This window comes from Cloeon dipterum, chromosome 3 (assembly GCF_949628265.1).
Source record: "Cloeon dipterum chromosome 3, ieCloDipt1.1, whole genome shotgun sequence".
NCBI classification, from domain to species: Eukaryota; Metazoa; Arthropoda; class Insecta; order Ephemeroptera; family Baetidae; genus Cloeon; species Cloeon dipterum.
Window position 1 is genome coordinate 34,877,887 of NC_088788.1, and position 21,189 is coordinate 34,899,075.

General features: G+C 39.2%; 4 protein-coding genes across 8 annotated transcripts in view; 2 read left to right on the forward strand and 2 right to left on the reverse strand.

Annotated features, from left to right (window-relative positions):
• The window catches only part of sit (stuck in traffic), a 36,622-nt gene extending 34,723 nt beyond the window's left edge, over positions 1 to 1,899 (forward strand). For both annotated transcript variants that reach the window (XM_065486416.1, XM_065486415.1), the window contains one exon: positions 57 to 1,899. In XM_065486416.1, coding sequence (XP_065342488.1) covers positions 57 to 61 — 5 coding nt within the window. In that variant the 3' untranslated portion in view covers positions 62 to 1,899. The remainder of the gene's footprint in view (positions 1 to 56) is intronic.
• bond (james bond) lies at positions 1,175 to 13,778 on the reverse strand. 2 transcript variants are annotated; one of them, XM_065486418.1, is made up of 8 exons: positions 13,504 to 13,778; positions 3,774 to 3,843; positions 3,531 to 3,721; positions 3,289 to 3,366; positions 3,168 to 3,224; positions 2,990 to 3,095; positions 2,792 to 2,928; positions 1,175 to 2,310 (listed from the first exon to the last, which is right to left on the reverse strand). In XM_065486418.1, the coding sequence occupies exons 1-8, from the start codon at positions 13,525 to 13,527 to the stop codon at positions 2,143 to 2,145; spliced, it is 831 nt and encodes a 276-aa protein (XP_065342490.1). In that variant the 5' UTR covers positions 13,528 to 13,778; the 3' UTR covers positions 1,175 to 2,142. The 2 variants fall into 2 exon arrangements, with proteins under 2 accessions (XP_065342490.1, XP_065342491.1); XM_065486419.1 differs by lacking the exon at positions 13,504 to 13,778 and adding an exon at positions 7,209 to 7,384.
• A 330-nt stretch (positions 13,779 to 14,108) lies between these two features.
• Positions 14,109 to 20,395, reverse strand: LOC135939495 (very long chain fatty acid elongase AAEL008004-like). 2 transcript variants are annotated; one of them, XM_065483906.1, is made up of 9 exons: positions 20,279 to 20,395; positions 18,193 to 18,237; positions 17,856 to 17,967; positions 16,456 to 16,646; positions 16,328 to 16,405; positions 16,210 to 16,266; positions 16,045 to 16,150; positions 15,818 to 15,954; positions 14,109 to 14,567 (listed from the first exon to the last, which is right to left on the reverse strand). In XM_065483906.1, the coding sequence occupies exons 3-9, from the start codon at positions 17,917 to 17,919 to the stop codon at positions 14,334 to 14,336; spliced, it is 867 nt and encodes a 288-aa protein (XP_065339978.1). In that variant the 5' UTR covers positions 17,920 to 17,967; positions 18,193 to 18,237; positions 20,279 to 20,395; the 3' UTR covers positions 14,109 to 14,333. The 2 variants fall into 2 exon arrangements, with proteins under 2 accessions (XP_065339978.1, XP_065339977.1); XM_065483905.1 differs by having other exon boundaries at positions 17,856 to 17,972.
• LOC135939496 (very long chain fatty acid elongase AAEL008004-like) lies at positions 18,473 to 21,169 on the forward strand. 2 transcript variants are annotated; one of them, XM_065483908.1, is made up of 7 exons: positions 18,473 to 18,507; positions 19,017 to 19,097; positions 19,153 to 19,347; positions 19,415 to 19,542; positions 19,593 to 19,698; positions 20,214 to 20,350; positions 20,821 to 21,169. In XM_065483908.1, exons 2-7 carry the CDS (start codon positions 19,037 to 19,039, stop codon positions 21,049 to 21,051), a joined length of 858 nt encoding a protein of 285 aa, XP_065339980.1. In that variant the 5' UTR covers positions 18,473 to 18,507; positions 19,017 to 19,036; the 3' UTR covers positions 21,052 to 21,169. The 2 variants fall into 2 exon arrangements, with proteins under 2 accessions (XP_065339980.1, XP_065339979.1); XM_065483907.1 differs by lacking the exon at positions 18,473 to 18,507 and adding an exon at positions 18,768 to 18,841.
• The last annotated feature ends 20 nt before the right edge of the window (positions 21,170 to 21,189 follow it).

The following is a 21,189-nucleotide window of genomic DNA, read 5'->3' on the forward strand; positions in this document are numbered from 1 at the left end:
AGAATCTCGTGTAATTTTTTCCTATCAATAATTTATTTATTTTCTCGTGTTTGCAGAATGAATGTGGTGGAGTTTGTCGCCTTAAGGGCTCTAAAGATGTATATACCTCCATGAGAATGATTGCTGTTGAGTGAACCGACCGATTCATCATCTGCAGTATTTAATTTGCCGCGCCGTCTGCCAATGCCAATGCACCATCTCACCGGGATGCAGAGTGAATTTACATTAATATGTATAGCGTAACGAGAGAATCCAACCCCCGTAGAAAGATAGAAGGTTTCTTTGAGTTGCGGGACTTTGCCGTCTTTGTACACTCTCCTGCTCCCGTCTTCGTCAAGATAAGAATTTTCAATCTGTCTTTCTGTCATGTCCGCGCGCGTTTGCATGTGCTTTTGGTTTCGCGTTCCGACGGCAAACTCCCGCGCGATCAGTACTTTAGTCATTTTGCAAGAGTTGATGTATCATTGACAAAAGATAGCTTGACACATCTGAAATGTGCTCAAATGCCTTGTACCATAAACGAAGTACTCGAGTAAGGTTTTGTAATATGTCGTACCTCATCCGAACACACACATATGTCATTGCTGGAAAGAGTAATCACCCCCCGAATTACCAGAGGGCGAGGTCGTCGATTGCCGGCGCTCGCGCTCACCCCCCCCCATTTAGACCGTCTTTTTTACGTTTTGCATTTAATTAAGAGTAATGTGTACGGAATCTTATACATTTGAAGAGTCTAAATGTGTGCGAATTAATCAGAAAAGTTAAAATTTCAATATTTATACTGTGATTAAGTAAGGCCTGTCACTTTGTTTCGTGTTGGCATTTTTTTGTTGATTTATTTTCTCAATCTAAGCCTAGACACTCACTTGATTTTTAAATGGGTCTTATTTTTTATGTGATGTGCTTGTCAGACAACAACTCGCCTTTCCTGAAGCCACCATTAGATGGCAAATCTGGTGAAATCAAAATCTGTCCTCTTCCATTACAAATCTAAGTTGTTTCTGCGCGTGAGCAGAGGGAAGAATTAACCGATTTTGGATTTTCAGATGGAATCCGTTGAGCGGCTAGACTTTGATTTCACAAACACTACTAACAGGCGGACGTCTCCAAAATTATTTTTCGAAAATTTCTACGTAAAGAGGCAAAAGATCGAAGAAAATATAAAATTAGGAACTTAGGGAGACAAGTGGTTTTTATTGACAAGTTTGTGGTGTTTTCTGACCGTTTATAATGGCACGTATATATAATTTTGCTGGCTTCTTTCATTTCCAAATCGAAGAGATATACAAAATATTTGTACGTGTATATTGTACTCATTCTAAAATATATTCGTTGATTTTGAAAACAGTTTATACTATACATCTCATTAACGCTGTGCATGAAATATATTTATGTCTTCGATTTTCCAAGTTTTCGAGGAGAGAAATAGGTAAGGCCAAGCAAGGCCTTTATAGACGAGAGTCATCAGTTTGCTTTAAGGTGAATATTTCAATTTCACGTGCAATGTATTCCCACGTACGGACATATGAATTTAAATAGAGGCAATAAAGGGACACTCTAGAAGCAAGGTAGAAGAAGCAATAAATTATGTATCTGCAAATACAAACAGAATTTGCATATCTCTATTAAATAAGAAGCTTTTAAAAACTAAGGAAGGATGCCAGCAAATGGGAATCGAGAGACCTTTTTACTAAAAAAGGCTTTAGATATTATTTTGATGAATCTATCTGTATTGTATATGTATTTTGAGTGGATATATATGGGCATTGAAAAGAGAAAACGTGTAATTCCCTTGTTTACTCACATAATTTAACTTATATGCATTATACAGTACAGCAAAATATGAATATGAATGTATATCTAAGTACAATTAAATATAAAGTTTGTTTAAACCTCTAATTCCTACAGTGACATTTTCATTCTTTGTTGTTCAAAACCCACAAAAATGTTTAAAACGGCATATATTTGAATTAAAATGACAAATCTCACAATCAAAAGTGGAGGAACTCTGTCGTCTTTCCGCTCTCTCGCGCAAGTTAACTCCTCGTCCTGAACTACTCGGAAGGCCACTTATGTTTTACAATCAGGTGCAAAATTAATGAGAATCATAAATATATGGCAGACGCGGCCAATAATGCCCATTTAGTTGACCTTTGGCTTGTTCTTGACGTACGCTTTGCGGTAGAAGTCGGAGAAGAGAAAGAGGAACACGATGGAGTTGCCAACGAAGAAGAGAGTGAGCGCTTTCGGCAGCTTGCAGTCGTAGGCCAACAGCCCCAGCATGTAGGCAACCATCAGGCAAAACTGGATCTGGGAAAATGATTTAGATCGATAAGTTTAAATGCCAAAATACAAAATGTTAACATGGGTGGTTCGTGATCTTAAAGTGGGGCCGTGCTCAGTTTAGATTTAAAGGGCAAAAAAAAACTTTCGACGTTCACAAAAATGATAATATCTCGAATTTTTATGATGTTAAGAACTTTGTGCCAAATGATGCCTATTTAGACAACTTTAAAATTTGAACCACATTTATTGAACTAACCAAAATTTTTTAATGTCTGAAAAACACAAATTTTTATTTTGTCTTTTAGCACAGAATAAAAAAATGTTGCCCTAAGGGTGTATATTACATGCCTAGAACATTTCTAGAAGGTGAAAATTTTGGTTTGTTAGATACGAAAGGGTCAAAAGTTTAAAAGACCGATGGAACGTTCTGAGGCGATACAAGACCATCAGACCAGGTGAGAAATTGAACCCTCAAGGTAGCCAAAAATATGGAAAATGAACAAACCAGCTGAATCCAGGTCATATATCTCTTCCACCACAGGTACTTCTGGTACTTGGGACCCATGGCAGCAATCAAGTAATACGTATACATGGCGATGTGCACCAGCGAATTTAGGAAAGCGATGACGATTCCTTGCTCGCCTGCGAATCAAAAGAAACACCTATAAATATTCTCCTACAAAAATAGCTTTTTAATTTTTACCTGGAATATACTTCAGATAAACCCAGGAAAAGATGACGGTGATGGTGTGGTGGTAGACGTGCAAGAAGGTCACTTGACTCTGTTTTTTCCTCAGCACGAAGAAGATCTAAAGATGCATGACAAAATTTGTTAGTCTTTAGTTGCTGGCAGCCGAACAATGAGCTTCCGATGAACTCACCGTATCAAGAAGCTCGGTGACTTTGGCAAAGAAGTACCACCACGCACCGCTTGACAGCTGCGAAACAATGCGAATATGTAATTTGCTCACGTGCCACACAGTGATTATTCAATAAACATACCGCTCTGGAAAACTCCGCGGTGCGATGCGCCGAGCAAGCGTTGTTGATCAGGTACGAAAATGCGCTCTCTTGGAACGGCTATAAAGTGAGAATTTATATGAATGCATGTTTTTATCCTTTGGACCTGGAAGAGTCGAAATAATTTATTAAAAATAATTTATTAAAGGGTTAAATAAATCTGATCAGTCTTCTCTCTACCAATTTTGTCCTGTTTTTCATAATAAATAAACTTAAAAACTTACGAGGTAGGCCAAAAATATGCTGAAGATGACTTGAACAAAGTTATAAGCAATGAGCACGCCGGTGAGCTGGAAAGGTTTGTGATTCGCCATGATTTTGGGGCCGAGGTAGAGCACGAAGTAGAGGTAGCAGGCCAATATCGAGAACACCGGCCACGGACTGGACATCAGTAGCCATGAATCTACGGTCGGATCTGAAAATCGGTTTTTTAATGTCGACGGTGTGGCTGGACAAAGAATTCTTACCCTTTGTGTGTTCAACCAGCTCGTTGTAGTTGTCGACTACCATGTGCATGATCTCTGCCATGGCTGTAGTCTGTCAACAAATAGGACAAAATTTAACTTTCATAAAAATCTATTTTGGTGAATTTTTATACTAATTTAATATGAGCAAAAGCAATTAAATTTTTTATGAAATGAAACTTAACTAAATACAAATATAGTTGTCTTAATTTTAATTTTTAATCTGCTTATTGATGAACAGATCAATAAGATTTTCTATCGTATTTTATTTAAATTTAACGCTTGCCTAATAATTAAGGAGATGCTAATTTAAATTTAGTTGCTTCCATTATTAGTTGGAATATCTTTTGAATTAATTAGCTAATAGAATATAACATTCATACTAAAGCCATCTCCAAAATTGGGTGACAATAGAAGGGAATAGCACACCGTATGAATAAGTTATGATAGAGGCCGTGCAAGAATCCCACCGAAATGTCAAGATCATAAAGACATTTCCAAGAAAGAATTTTTTGTCAGCAAAATAAAAATTCTCTCAAAATGCTTCACTCTGTCTGTGAGAGAAGAGGATTATGGTCAACGCACGCGGATTTTCACTGGTTTTCAACCAAAAATGGAAATAATGATTGTCTATTGTGCCTATTAAAAAAACTTTTAATCGCGTATGTTTTCGTGTTTTGTGGAATCCCAGAATAATCTACTAATCTAATTTCTCGTAATGGAAATAATTGATTATTACTCATTTCAAACAATCGAAAGCAAAGCGTTGGTAATTATATCAGCAAACAAAAGCCAGCTTTCCAGTTTTGAATAATATGTGCAAGTAACGGTTGACCGCAAACAAATTATCGCTGTCTCCCGAGGACAGCGTCCGCCTCCTCTTGCGAGTGAAAACCTTATCAAAATAGAGGCATAGGACTATGACATTATGCTTAAAATGCTTCGTAGACTGCCGCGTGTTACTATAATTTAAACAAAATACCACAATTTTGGATTTAGTAAAATTTTTTCATAGTGAGAAGATAAAAACATATATTGTTACTCAGTTGTTACTAAAATAAACATAATATATTTTGAAGATTCTGATAAATGAGTGCTTCAAAGGCTTTTTACCTACATTATTTTCAATTTATTTTACCACTACGCATTATGAGTTCATTGTTTTTTTTTTTTTACTTTTTATCCCTGTCTTTTACTCTCGTTGGAAATGAGCGAGGATATTTTTTATCCAGCCTTGATGACTCTGTTTTTTTCCCGGATTCTGACAAAAAGATTTTGATCTCACGGCACGCATCAAGTCCTCATCATTTTCATAAATGAACTCGGGATTCCCTGTGACTATCTTTACATCATATTTTTTCTTCGTAAAAAAATTAAGTCGTAAATAGTTTAGTGCCCCCAGCGTCGTAAATTACATAAAAATTGGCCAGTAACATTAATCAGGGGACGTGGCTATTTGCATCTTTCTATGACTATTGCAAATAGTCATTCGCGAGAGTATGGAACCGGCTGTAATTAAGATTAATTGCAAGAACGGTAGCACACGCGCGCGGCGGCTAAAGGGAAAATTGCACTTTGGGATTAATTGCGTCAACGTCGCGGGGCGGAGAGGGAAAACGAGATGAAACCAGCGTGATGAAAGCGAGAGTACATTTTCCTCGAACTGTGGCGTACTTGCAAATAATAATAATTGTTCTTCTGCGCGCCACTTTTAGTACCGCCAAAGTGAAATTATTCCGGCCTCTCGTGATCCAGTTTTATGAAAAGACATTGTAGGCTAGAGAGTAATTGAGAAATTTGTCGTATTTGTGTATCAATCTGGAATGCCCCTGAAGTGATGATAATAAGGGCCACTTTAGCTCGCAAATTCGTCACTTTTAAAAAGAAATTATTTATCAAGGACGAAAATAAAGCTAATTATTTTGGAGGAAAGTTTGTAATCAGCTCTGAAAGGCCGAGGAAAAGTGCTCATTAATTGTTTTATACCGCTATTGAAGTTTTGCAGCTGTAAATAGTATGAAATGTAAATAAACCGCAGCTTACAAGCAAGACTATGTAAAGATATGTAAAATAAAAAGACATCATTTTGGTCATCCAACTATTAACAAAGTAATAAAAGGTAATGGTCCAAAAGGCTCAAATGTCAACTAGTGGTTCTCTCGTAGAATGTAGAATGTTGTTTACACTCTATGGAGCGTTGCACTTAAACAATTCCATGAATCGTTTCTGTCGGCACTAAATTTTAGGCACGTGGTCATCTCATATGTTTTGAACCCCGGCTCCACCTTGGCATACCTTTCAAGGCCGCAGATAATTCTCAGCATTAATAAAGATCTTGATTCGTTATTTTTCATGAGTTGCACCAGAAATTTACTGGTTGAAATAGATTAAAATAGCTGGCACAAAAGGCCTGGTTTTCTTTGCACATTGTGAGCGGCTCAAACATTTCATTTTGACCGCTGTCCAAAGTCGCTATGGTCTTTCGCTTCTCGCACATTGAGTGCGTTGACTTTCGCAACAGGCAAAAACTGTTAACGCTAAAAATCAATATCACTGCTACCGGCTCCGTCATAATTTTGTGCGAATTTAAATATAACTGAATAAGAGATTATGCAGTCTAATTTGTCCGATCTAATCTTCATATTTCAGCGCTAAGGGCAATGGGCGTTCGTTAACACGGAATGCCAAAGCTCGCATGAGATTAGTTATGGTCAGCACCTCTGAATATATGCATTTTATTAAAAAAGGCCTATTAATTTCGCAATAGCTTGTTTGTTTGTTTGTTTATTTTACGACTTTAGAAAATATTAACAAATAAAAATGGATTTAAGTAGACAATAAAAATATCATTCTGTGTTCTTGACCGACTCTATCAACAAAACATAAATCCCTGAATATCTGATCTCTGGGAAACATTCGATTGCCTAATTTTTTTTTTAACATTTCGTGTTTTTTCCTAAACAATAAAAAGGAGTTAAAGAAAATTGGAATTTACTTCATCCTCGTTAAAATTAATGAGTTTATGAGTTTGCCTCTGTTTGGATCAGTGAGTTGAATATTTTATTTTGACTTTCTGAGCGGTGGTAAAAATTTAAAAATAACTAATAAAAATAATCTGATATAATCATGCGTCGCAACTTTTAAATAATCTTGGAAAAATTACAAATAATTTTATTGTTGCTCAGATGCAAATGGAAACTAAAACACTTGAATAGGTCAAAATTGTACATTTCTTTACAAAAAATTTCAACAGGAAACATTTAATAATTCCAGAAAAAACATTTTTCAAACGGCAAATAAAAAAACAATAAAGAAGAATTAAACTCTTCTGTAATTTTGTAAGCAACAATCACTAATTGAGCAAAGTGCAGCCTAAAATAGTCCAAGTATTTCCACACGTTCCTTAAATGGCTCGAGAAAAACATTAAATGCACTTACTGTAACCGCAGTCTGTGGGTTGAGAGTGAGAAATAATGCCTACTCGACTCTCTCGCGCCCGCGATCCCCGGGATTTAGCGTCGCCTCGCGTCTCCCGCACTGCTTTTCCGCTCGAAAAGGTTGAGGATCGACTGGCAACGGCGGCGAACCCAGCCCGCGCTAAAGTCGAGACTGAGACCCCCACCTGTGGATGTATGCAATGCACCTTTTGTGAAGCCGCAGAACCCACTTTCCGCCGTGCCTCCGCTGTCCACGCCGGCCCGGCCCGGCCGGCAGGTGACAAAACATGCAAATCGCTGGCGAAACGCACCGACTGCTTACTGATGAGTCCATTATCGAGGGGTAATTCAAAACTGAGCCGTGGGAATGAAGACTTACGTTACTAGCGAAACAGGAAATCGTCGCAAGCTCCATGATTTGTTTGGCATTTTCTGTCTAATTAGGAAATTTTCTATTTTTTTTTCAACGGACAAATAAATAAATATCCTGCCTGCACCGGAAACAGTGAATGTTATTTTATTCAGGAGAATCTTGTAGTTGAGTTGGTGTTAAAATTTCTTCTAGTTTTAAATTCAACGCAAAAATGTTGCATAAACCAGCAGAAACTTCACTACTTTTAGAATGCGTGTGTGTACCAAAAATAATAGCACTTAATGCGATCAGCAGAAAAGCGTTCAAAATCAGGTTAGACTAATTATTTGTATAGTGTAAGGTTAGGTTGATTATTTTTCTGGCTAATGCTAGTTTATGCCGCTAGTAAACAACGATTCCAGTTAAGCCGATGTTGCAAATAGTAAATCATTTCTTATACTTAAACGGAAGGCATAGAAAATTATTACTCCCATTACTATATTTACAAAATACTAATAATTCGAGATATTTTAAAACGCAAACATTTTTCCACAACTTCGATTGTTATCTCGACTTTTCATCACATGCGTATAGTGAAAAGAATTTAATTGATGCAGAAAGTGAACTGCACGCGCTATTTTTATCGGCAATATCTCCCTACTTTGACGACAAAATGTTACGCATGATCTCCGCCTGATTCTGTTACCCCGCAGGCGCAATCTGCTATTCTGATTTTCCTTCGAGATTATCTCTGCTGTATAAATAGTTGCTACAATATTTTTGAAGCATAGTGCAATAATTAGAAAGTACTTATGCACCTAAGGAGTCGAGCAAGCGATCATTGTGCCGGAGAAAAGAGAACCACTGTTGTGGAGCCGTCCCGACGCCTATTCAAATTCATAATAAAATGTGTTTACGCGTGCACTCAGATATTTCTCAAAGCAGGAGAGCGCGAGACGCATAATATGCCTTGGGCTCTCGCTTCTTTCACCTGATTTCTACATATTTTGAGCAATGCAGATATTGGAGCGGACGGTCCAAAACTCAAAATTATTTACCTTATTTGTGGTTGAATATTATATTTCCCAATTCAAATCAACTCAATTTATTTATTTTTAATTTGTGCCAATCCTGAATAAATTCGTCCCTTTCAGAAATTCTCTGTGCATTTCTTTGCGACTGAACGTGTGGAGAAAAAGTGAAGCTAAAATTGTTGTAAAATCAGTAAATGCCTTGTTTTAATTTTATGATACATGTAATTAGAGTCTGGTTTAACCAGTTGAAGTGGTACACAAATTGATTTAATCCTGAAAATTGCCTATGGCAATAAATGATCACATAACTTACAGGCCCAGATAATCATACTTCTCAACTTCAAAATTATCTCCCTAAATTATCCATCAGCACCTCCAGTCTAAATTTATTCTGTTTATAAATAGGCAAAGTTTAATCGAAATTAATGTGTAGTTAAGCAGCTTCTGAATGTGTAAAGGTCAAAGCGTGAAGAAAGATTGCATTATTTCCTGTTTACGTGAAGAGCGAACGTAACTTTTCCGCCGAGCTATTAAAAGTTGCATCAAATTAAATTATCTTTCTGACCGATGTCCGCAGGTAATTGTCACCTGTTTCCCTAATAAAAAACTAATAAATTAATTATTAATTTTATTTCCTCACACTCTCGGATGCGAAATCATGGGTCAAGCGCGGCCAGACCGATTCTCTGGAAATTGGCGGCGTTGAGCCAAAGAAAACGATGGAAACACTCGTGGAATTGAAATCAGCGGACGCACGCTTGTTATTATTTTGTCTGCTCGGCTGTACTGACAGGCTTGGCAATGTTTGGCGAACTGATTATCATTCCGATATATGTGCCGTAGCCTTGCGTAAGGCCCGGTGGAACTAACATTCTAGAAAATGCGCATTAAATTGACGCCATGAAAGAAATTCAGTTTATTTGTGTGTTGAAAAACTTTACAGCTCTTGTAGATGTCAATGAACGCAGATGCACTCGAGGAGCTCACATACTGTTTCCACTTGAAATTAATTGCAGCTAACTCACTGCATAGCGAGTTAAAGTATTTCTCTGCATAACTTCAGAAATTTCCTGCTAAACTAGTTTCGGATGCTGATTGCAGCCTAATTTATGAGCTTCCCTGTTCCTGGGGATTGTGGAATGGGTAGAAATGCGTTCGTATGAAGTGAAACAGAAAAATAAACTAATTTAACACTCGTTGCAAACCAATGTATAAAGCATAATTTAAAAAAAATGTAAATTTTGCTCTCTGGACTTGTTTTTATGATGATACAAGAGAGTAAATAGCAGCGAATTTTGCAGAATTCATCACTTGTTTTGCAACCGAGTGCAGTTAATCATTTTCAACGACCGGTGAGGCAAAATCCTCTGCATAATTATGAATGTTGTTGTGTGCATTTGTTACCTGAAGGGACTTATAATAACTGCTTATGATGAATTTTTTAAATTATAATTCAATTTATATACATATCTATACCTTTAAAATAACACTATTAAATTTATTTTAGCAGATTCTCAATCGATTCAAGGCAGCAGAATTGCTAATTTTATTTCACAAGAAAGACTTTCCCTAATAGGGTTGGACAGATCTCGGCGAGAGGAATTAAATTCTGCCAAGAAAATGTGTTCGAGTGATGGAAATTTTGGAGGAATTTTGAAAAAATGAATTTTTACTGTAGCAAGGTCCATTTTTGATTGTAACAAATTGTGTAATGATCAACTGCTTATTGCATCCAACAATTCAAATAATTTTCAATTGTCGCCCTGAATCGACCCACTTTAAAAGAGTGTCCGATGCAACTGCAAGTTGTACAACTCTTTGCTTGAAGTATTTTTAATATTTATTATTCAATCTGCTGAGGGATGTGTCTCTCAATCCAATTAAAAGATCATCTCGTCGATTTGGATGAGCTAACTCAGCGCCTCAGTAATATGCGTAGTAGTAAAAGTGCTGAATATATGGCATTACAGGTAATACCTGTATGCGCAGCACTTGCTTGTGTAAGTACTGCAAATGCGCCGGGCTGTATAAAAAGAGTGTAGTGCACTCTTACGCACACCCAGTGGCTCGCTGCCGACAGTAACAGAACATACGAACGAAATGGAAAGTAGGAATCGAGGCGTGGTGTGTGGAATGAAGCATAAAGAGCCTCGGAATATTGGCAGATGAAATCGAGTGTGATGTAAGAAAGGCGCGCGCAGACATTTGTATGCAGAGCGGCGATCGTGCACGCGGATGTGTTATGGTATGGCCAGACAGACAGATCGCGACGCATTCACGGTCAAAAAGGCCATGCAAAGATTCACGGCACACCGTGCAACAACCGAGAAGATAGAATAGAAAGAAATAAAAGTATCTCTTTGGAATCCGGTCTGAGGACTTTCACTGCATATTGTAAACAGAGCCGTTTCGTTATTGAAAATATTAAAATATTGTAACCACCGTACATGGAAAATCCAGAATTCTGTAACAGTTTATAAAAAAAAATATTAAATACCAGTATTCGATCTAGATTTATTATATAGGAGCTTTGCTAATGGTTTAATCACACTGTGGTAATGAGCGAGCAAATTTGCTCATTTTTTTAAATTTTACAGTAACTGCTGCCAATCACCTCTGTATTAGCAATCTTTATCAAGGATAAACAATTTAAAAAATTAAATCCCTAGCTGCATCGTCATAATGGTTGTTGGTTGACTATTAGCAAGAATAAACAAGAGCATTAGCTAAATATCCGCCTCCAAAGTAAACTTGGACGATGCAACAGCTGAGATAATGTATGCACGTAAAAGCCTACAAACAGCTGCTGAGTTTTTAATCATTATGTTCACTAGAGCTAGTCACATGGCACAATGACGCTGTACGCCATAAATGCAAAAGATATCCGATTCTCAGCATAGATAGAGCCTTTTAACAAAGGATTAGCAATGAATTTATTAACAATGCACTGCGTCATCTATCACGAACGATTGACTTTTCTCACACCGTTTTGCGTAATTCGCGTTGAAGCGGCCTAAAATTATTCTCAAACACGCCAGGCATATTCTAGAATTTACGTTTTTGCGCACAATGGTTGCTCTTGGTTTCTAAGTTTGCTCAAATGATTGTCAGTTGGACTACGTGCGCGGATTTGTGCTCTTGCGGAAAAGATGACTTGACTAAAACTTGTTCTTCAAGAATCCTCATGGTTTTACTTTGAGCCGGCGCCTCCCTAGACTAACAAATTACGCACACGTTAGCCCTGAGAGCTAAATTAAATTAAAGAGGTACGCAAATAAGGTTGTGCGAGCAACAAGTTTATAAAGTTGTTGGCTGTGGCGATCGGAAGGTGAATCAGCGAAATTTTAGCTGAAGTGAGGGGATTACACTATAGCATTTCTATCGCGCACGTGTGATCAAGGCATGCTCGGTAAATTTTTAAAAACCGATTTAATTCTCGATCTTATCTTACCAATAAAAAAGGATTTCTTGGCTTAAACCTCTTCTGTTTAGCAAAATACAATCGAATTAGAAGATCATGTTGTTTTCCGTTTTTTAAATGTGGATAAAACTATGATTGCATACGTTAAACGCGGAGCCAATTTTGTTTCAGCAGGTGGCATTGATGTCAGTCTACTATAATTTCCAATTAAAAATTTAGGCATCTTCGTTGAAGGTCTAATTTCATATATATTCCTTCGAAAAAATACCGGAAATGACGTCACTGCCGTCAGAAAAACAAAAAAGACTATGCATATTTTCCGAGAAACAATTTAATTCGATCGTGGTGCTTAACCTTGATTCCAACAGCCAAAACATTTTTTAAAATTCCCTTCCTGTGCCGAGATTTAATTATTCCATCGGAGCCGAGACCGAAAATGTCCTCTACGCATGCCTCGAAAGGAAATGATCAGCAGGTGTCGCACGCGCTTTTAAGACCACCGGTCGATGCTTTCACTGAGCGGTGAGGTCGCGCGGCTATAGCAAATGAACTCGCGCGTTGAATGCACTTACGTGCATCGGTATGTACACCATTTATACATGCCCCCGAGGAAAACGCGAGACTTAGGCAATCAAAATAGACACAAGTGATTCTGATTTACTATCTTGCTCTTGCGCTCTCTTGTTACCTTCTAATTAACCAACTAAAATTCTTAGAATAGATTTTAAGCTCGGATTTATTACTTCCTAATTAATGTTGAGCAACTATATTGGGCATGTGGAGCGCGTGCTCAACGTGTTTCGCAATCTTTACTATTTATCAAAGAGTGTAATCACTATTTCTTTGATCTAAATTAGCGTTTAAAAGGACTTCCTGCGTCCGCATGAGCAGTCATGAAATGAGTTGGTTATAATAAAGATGAACATATTGTCTATGAAATTTCCGTAAAAAAATAATCTTCTCTAGCTTGACACTGAAATGGTTGCTTTAAATTGAACTTAAAAAAAGCATCCAGGTAATTTAGAAAGAGTTGTGTAAAAAATTGCCATTCGTTCTGCATTTTTTTTTTTGGCTCTCCGCATCAAATTACGAGGACCCTCAAAGTCATTAGCTTTAATAATGATGCGCTTTTTGAAATGGGTGTGAATAAAAAATATACGCTTTAAGTCAGCTTGGAAAGCACAACAGTATTTCTCGCTTTTTGCTTCATTGCATAAACGTCATCAAGGGAAAACTCTAAAGGTCATGTGTAAACCGTCTGTGGTTGCATCTATTAAATATAGTGCTGCGCTCTAGACGCGCCAGGAATCATACAAAATGTCTCAAGGCTTTTGAGAGACTTTTCCACCGGCTGTGACCATTTCCAGGGGATCTATTCATGAATGGATTTTTGAAGTCACAAGTGTCTGAATTAAAAATTAATCTCAATATGGTTGAGGAGGGGACCAACGAAAAATAATAATTTAGTCAAGTTTTATGGTCAACTTACCGTGTTTTTTACCGTCGACTCCATCTAGGTCCTTGGTGTGCTCGTTGATTTTCTCCAATGAAGAAAATGCGCTGGTTGTGCGGCGCGCACTCGCTCGCTGCTCCCCAAAAGGCACTTCCTCCCCAATCCTTTATTTGCCTGTAGGAGGCCCGGCCAAGGCTCTTCCCACAAGTAATTTTATTCAAAGCGCAGCTCTGTCCCCTGCTGCACGAGCCAAATTTACGCTCGTGTGCCAATTTTCTGTATCAACAGCAAAACGTGCGACGGCAAACAAAAGCTTTTTTGCTCACCACGACAATTGTTGATAGTTTACAGATTCCACAGTCGTGGGCAGCTGCTCACTCGCGTTCTTTTGCCGACTGCAGTACTTTTGGTCGATTTCCTTGCGTCGTCGAGTGCTTACCGGCGTTCACGCGGTATGGTGTTATCTGGTTAAAAGCAACTTTTGTCGCTCAAAGCCTGCGATTATGGGCATGGTGGAGTCTCTTCAAGGCATCTCTGACCATTAAAAATAAATAACGAGACTGCTATTTGCCAAACGTCAGTGCCGTCGTCAAGGAAAATGCTTTCAAAAATTTCATTTGAGAAAAACTCAATTCTATATAATGCTTAGAGAACTGACCTTTATTTGAGAAGTCTTTGGGTTATCGTGCAAAATATTTTATTTTATTATTTAGGTTCAAGATTAATCTGCAATTTATAAGAGTCTCAAACAAAACCTTCCTTGTACAAAAATCGTGAGTTGTTTCTCAGCCACAATCCGACAATCCTCGCAGTGCTGAGCTTTTATTACAATCAATTACACTTTAACTTAATTTAATCGGGCACGTTCATGACTGTTTCGGTCCACCGGTGGCGGCTTTCGTGTCGGCGGCCGGGTGCTGCACGCCGTTTGTCTGCGGTTGCTGCGGCTTCTTCATCACGTAGGCCGACAAATAGAACCTGAAGAAAAGCAGGAACATGTAGGCGTTCTGCGATACCACAATCGGAACGGTGAACTTTGGATAGTCGCATTCTCGGAACAGAAGCTGCATCGAGTGAATGATGATCATCGCGAACTGAATCTGAAAAAAGAAAAAAATGACAATTTGTTAATACGATGAACAAAACAAGAAAGTGTCTTCCGTCCCAGCCGGCGAAATTGACCAAGAGACTCAAATATAGGCGACGGCGCTGGCCAAACCACAAAAAACAGGTGACCTGAGGAAGGTTGGTGACAGGAAAGGGGGAAAACGTCGCCGAGTATCGCCAAATGTGCTCGAAATTACTGAAAAAGCATTAAAAACCGGCCTGGGAGAGGATCTCAGGTCTGAAAAAGGTCGTGAGGGCACCGCAGATCAAAGCCCCGTTTGAGACCTATCCGATGAGGGGTCGTGGTCGACGATCGGACAAACGGTTGAATTTTAAGAAAAATAAAATCATTTCCACGTGAAGAGAAAACAAAAAAAATTAATTATAATTTTTCTATGGGCACGAAAAATTTCAAAATCGGTTTCCAGACTGGCGGTGGTCCAGTTCGTGTGATAGAGTAGGTAAAATCCTTTAAATTTGCTCCCTTTGAAAAAAAACCACGAATTTTCGATTTTCCACGAAATCCTTATGGAGAAAGAGCAAAAATCTCGTTTTTCAAAGTTCAAAATCTATCTACTCCTAGGATTTTTTTTTGCTCTTTTTATCCCTGTCCGAGGACCGGAGGACCGGGAAGGGCGCGCACTGCACTAGCACGAATGCTGAAACCCGGGTCCCAATGACACCGCGAACGGATAACATGGGCGCACCGGGCCGCACAGGGACCCAGCCCACTCAGGGGCCACTTTTGATTTGATCGGCTCGTATTTGGTCTTAAAATGATCCCAGATAAATTTCGCGTCAACTGATGAGCATTTTTCGCCTTAAACCGGAGATATGGGTGGTGGAGCTCGGAAGGTATCGAAAAAAAAACGGAAAATTACACAACTGTATAAAATCAAACCATAGAATTTCTCCCTCCGTGTTTTTCCACATTTTTGCTTTCGATCAACTTGTAAAAATATTAGTGAGAGAAAAGATAATTGTATTTTGTCAATTTAACGTTTGTTCAAATTTATTGCTGCATCTTTCAACCAGTTTGATGTAAACTTAAAATGGAGATTCAAAAGAATATACTTTGGGATAAATAACAAACATTATTTACAAAAAATTGATTGGATTAATTTGTTGCGTTAATAAACAAAACCTTTGAGATCGTTTTTCAGCATTTGTTCCAAAGAGTAAAGTGACAAATATTAAAATTAGAAAAGCCTTTCTTTTTTTCAAATAGCAAAATTAATTTTACCATTTGCATTTGCGTGATGTATTTCTTCCACCAAATATTCTGCTTGTACTGAGGATAGAGCGCTGTAATCAGGTAGTAGGAGTACATGACAACGTGGACGAAGCTGTTGATGAATCCTAGGAAAGTGCCGTGGCCACCTGAGACAAAAAAACGCATTCCATGTCAAATAACTCCGCTTGCATAGCGAAAGCATTCAGTTTATAATTATCCGAGAGTTGATATATTACCCGGCAGCCACTTGGTGCCTCCCCAGGAGAGCATGACCATGCCAGTGTGGTGGTAGATGTGCAGGTACGACGCCTGGTTCAGTTTCTTGCGCAGGATGAAGAAAACCTGCGAGCCAACATTCGATTTCGCACATGCACACGCTTTTCGATTAATTCAAACATTACCGTGTCCACCAGTTCTATTACTTTCACCAGGAAATAGACGTACATGGCTCGGATTATCTATAGAAATGGCGATTGCAAAAATGCGTATCAACATAGTAAACGCCAAGCCATATTATACCCTTCTGCTTTTGGGGTTGTCCGTCCAGTCGACCGGCTGGCAGGTGTAGCTGTATTCCTTCCAGGCGCCGTCCCAGGCCTGCAGAAATTTCCCATCGTGACTTATGCTGCGAACGGATTCAAACGTACCTCGTAGAAGAGCCACGCGCTGACCAGAACGTTGAGCAGGTTGTACACGATGATTATGCGGTCCAAATTGAACGCTCTTCTGTTCCTCATGAAGTTTGGGCCCCACACGTTCACGAACCGCAAATAGCAGAATAAGATGAAAAGGGTTGGGAAGGGGCTGCCCATCAAAGGAAGATTAGAGGTCCGTGGGTCTGAAACAGAGTTTGCCAGTGCTGCAAAATCCTCAAAATACAAGGCAGAAACAGTCCAGTATTTTTTATTTAAAATTGGATCGATACAGGGCGACAGTTGAAAATTATTTGAATTGTTGGATGCAATTAGCCGTTGATCGATAAACAATTTTTTATAATAAAAAAGACCTTGCTACAATGTAATTATGCAATTTTTTTCCAAATTTCTGCAAAATTTCCAGCACTTGAACACATTTTTTTGGCAGATTTTGATTCCTATCGTCGAGATCTGTGCAAAAGCATTTGAAACCTTTTAGGGAAACTCTTTGTTGTGAAATACAATTAGATTTCAAGTAAGGAGACAGTCCTCACCGTTTAAAAAGCATACTAACTTTGCATAGCCAATTTTCTCACAAATTTACAGTGCAAAGCCCAGGTCAATTTTGGCTTTAAATGCTCCTTAGGGATTGGTTAATGCATTAGCAACAACGATTTTCCAGGCTTTTGCAGTATCAATCTTTTCTAAAGCGTGATTTAGGCTGAGCAATATTATATGATTCTTTTGAATCGTTGTGAAACCAAAAGTACTATAATTTTAAATGCGCAGTTTTTTCAAAATTTGACCTGAATACGAAATCACGTTTAATATAGAAATAGTGTCTTTTTACTCTCAAATAAACTGTAGATTTAGGAGCTGATGAAGATTGTTGCATCAAATTTAGCCAACAAATGCTGAGAAATCTAGAAAACATTTAAAAGTATTTATCATCATTGTTATATTTACTTTAGACAGCTAACTCCTATTGTTTTTGTTACATTTTATTAATTTATTAATTAATTATTAATTTCTGTGGGCATATTTTTACCAACTTGTCAAGACTGTAAATCATCAACTTATCCTTGTAAAAATGGTTTACAACTCGCATTTGAGCTTTTTAGAGCTAATTATGCTCTATTATTTAAATGTCAAACGTCATTCTAAAGAGGAGCGGCTAAATTTGACAGTCATTCCCACGCGGATGCGAAAGTTTCTCACCAGTGGCTCATTTTAAAAAGCCTGGTAATTATGCAGCCGGCTGGGCGCACGTGTGGAGCGCTCTGCATACCCATCACAATTTTACCTGGGCTTTAATTCTTGCAATCGCGTAATAATGAAACTATCCGATAATGCAGTTTTGAAGACAGATATATATTTTTCGGTGAAAAAAAAAATGAGAAATTAATACTCACCGCCCCATTTGTGGAACATGGTGTCATAGCCTTCGCGGATGGAGTCGAGGAATTGCGGTGCCATCGTCGGGCTGGTCCAAAGGCGGCAACTGCAGACCGAGCGGTGTGTGCCCTGTCCTGGCGTGACACCAAAAGAATCGCAATCACTCTCAAATGGTCAATCGCGGCTAGGGAGGCACCGGAGGAAGTGCTCGTGGGATAATTTATTCCGGTATTGTCACAGCCGCACGCGCTCGCCTAATGCAATGAACTCGATTTTGTGCGTTTGCTGGAAGGTCGAATGTCGGAATAAAATCTGAGCAAACATGCGGGTCAACTATGTAGATATAAATCTTACCCTGAGAGAAGTGGTTGCTGGTGTCGCGGTTCCGGTCAGGAAAGGCTGAGGAGCAAAATTTATTTGACCATGATTCTAATTTCGGATCCAGATACCGAGAGATCGCCAAAAATCGGTCTGATCTTTCCCAATAAGCGGCTGAAGTGGAACTGCTCGAATTCGGACGACGCGCGGTTATTGTTAGTTCCCGCGCCCCATTTCCATTAGCGTAACTCGGCATTGAGGCCAGTGACTTGCAATTCAGAACCGAAATTCACATACTTTAAGCTGGCCAGTCCAGCCCGGCTTTTCATTCAGCGTCGGAACCCTTGCGGGGTAAGTACAAGCTCAACTCGAAACTTTTTGACCAACCGCAACTCTTTCGAAATGTTAGAATAACTCGGCTCGGGTGACATTGTATGTAGATAGAGTTTTTGCAATCTTAGAGTGATACGTTTCACTTGCATCATTGCGTGCATTAGCGGAAGAAGGACGAAAAATGTAGTCGAGCAAACAATTCGCGGCACCTGATATTTTTCCTCACGCAACGCGCCCCTGTTTGTACGTTTGAACGCGGAATATAAAAGGAAGACCCTGACAGCTCTCGCTGATCATTTTATCGCGGCAATCGGTTCCAATGGCTGAACGTATTTCTCTCGTCTAAAATTTTATTTAAAAAAATACGTGAGTGATTAGTCGAATTTAGCTGCAGCTTTTCTCGCGTCGTAATAATATTGTGGCGCACACACTCAAAGTGTCAAAGGCCAGTCTCACGATGACTGCGTACAATCAAACAGGATATTACAACTTGAATGCGTAATAAGCTGCTCTTTTTTTGCCCGCAGTTGAAACACACACAACAGGCATGGCTACCCTGATCGGAAAAGTAATCGATGGCTACAACACGCTCACCTACACATGGGCAGGTAACCGAGAGTTGATTTCCAGGGTGCGCGCGGATTGACTTTTTTCCTTATGCAGATGAGAGGACCAAGGACTGGTTCCTGGTCGGCTCGCCGCTCGTGCCGCTAGCAGTAATCTACTTATACCTCAAGCTCGTCAAAGACTGGGGTCCCAAGTTTATGGAAAATAGACAACCGTTCGACTTGAAAAACACCCTTCTCGTCTATAACATAGTTCAGGTTATCTATAGCATCTACCTGTTTTATGAGGCAAGTGGCTGAATAATTATTTCCCACCATTCGCTAAAGTAATTATTATTAATCTCTTCCATTGCAGGCAGCTTTTGTTTGGAGCAATTACAGCTTCGTTTGTCAACCGATCGACTTTTCTCGAAGCCCTGCGGCCATGCGAGCGGCCCGGGCCTGCTGGCTCTACTACATGGCCAAATACACGGAGCTCCTGGACACAGTAATTCTTTGCTGAATTTAAAAAGTTAAAGCTCACCGTCTGTGTCGTAGGTCTTCTTTGTTTTACGAAAAAAGAACAATCAAGTCTCTTTCTTGCATTTATACCACCACTCCATGATGATCGTTTGCGGATTCATCGGATCGAAATATCTGGCCGGTAAACATAATTAATTTTTAAAATTTTCGCGCCCATAGAAAAATTAAATTTAATGTTTTTCGGTTTAATCTCGTAATGTGCAAAGGCAAAATTTTTTTTTATTAAAATTCAGCCGCTTGTCGGATCGTTGACCACGACCCCTCATTGTACAGGTCTTTGATTGGACTTTTACGTGGGATGGCCTTTTTTAGGCTACCCCGACCTGAGATCCTCTCCAAGGCCGTTTTTTAATGCTTTTCAAGTAATTTCGAGCACTTTTGGTGATTTGTTTTTACCCAAATTCCATCTGAGTACTATTTTTTGCGGTTTTGCTAGCGCCAACGCTTACTGGACTCTTTTGATCAAGTTCACCGCCTCGACGGACGGTTGTCCGAAGGGCCCAAGGGGCGTAAGCCACTTGTTCTAGAAGATATTACAAAGCGAATTGAAGCATGGCCATAATAAAAATTTAAATTTATAAATTCATACACCCTCAACTTTGACCGCATTATATTTAAAAAATTATGCAATTCCAGGTGGACATGGCACCTTCTTGGGTCTGATCAACACCTTCGTGCACATCATCATGTATTCGTATTACCTGCTGACAGCGCTTGGCCCGAACGTGCAGAAGTACTTGTGGTGGAAAAAGCACATCACCCGCATGCAGATGGTGAGCTCAAAATTTTCGCACGCCTCCAAGGAGCAGATCCGCGACTGCTTCGTCTGCTCCGCCACCGCCGCCGCTGACTGAATTCAATCTGTCTGTACACTCTGCCCCTTTTCTTTAAAACGTATAAAACGACTTGTACATAACTAGACTGGGTGGTTATTATTATTATCAGCCTGACTAATGACAGCAAAACTGCATTCTCTGCGGAGGACAGGTTGCTAGCCTTGGAAATTCGCTTCATTTGCACACCAGCCATTATTCCGTCTAGCTGTTCGATTATTATTTACACATCCTACGCGTTGTCGTGATTTCTCCGGGGAAATATTTCTCACTGAGCAATTCTGGAAACTATCAAACACTCTCTTTCATGCAGAAATTGCTTTAAAGCACCTCACCAAGAATAAAAATAAAATATTAAATATAAAAATTCCCTCATTAAGCGCCTCATCTAATTTGTCATTCATTTTCAGTTCCAATTTTGTCTGGTATTCCTGCATTCGCTGCTGATCCTGCGCAAAGACTGCGATTACCCGAAATTCGTGGTCGGTCTGCTCACTCCGAATGCCATGTTCTTCTACTTCCTCTTCAACGACTTCTATCAGTCTGCGTACAACAAACGGAAAGCTAATGCTGCCAAACTCGCCGCCGAAAACGGAAATGCTCAGCCGACGCAGGCGACGGACGAGAACAAGACGGAATGAGCCCAGTGGCCGAGTGGAATAGGATTAGGTGTGGAATTTTTCGTGTTCTTTAGGATATGCAGAAAGCAGCCGTGAATCTCATGTGCCATAAATCGGAATATAGATTTGTAAACAAAAATCGGTGGTTTGATTTACCTA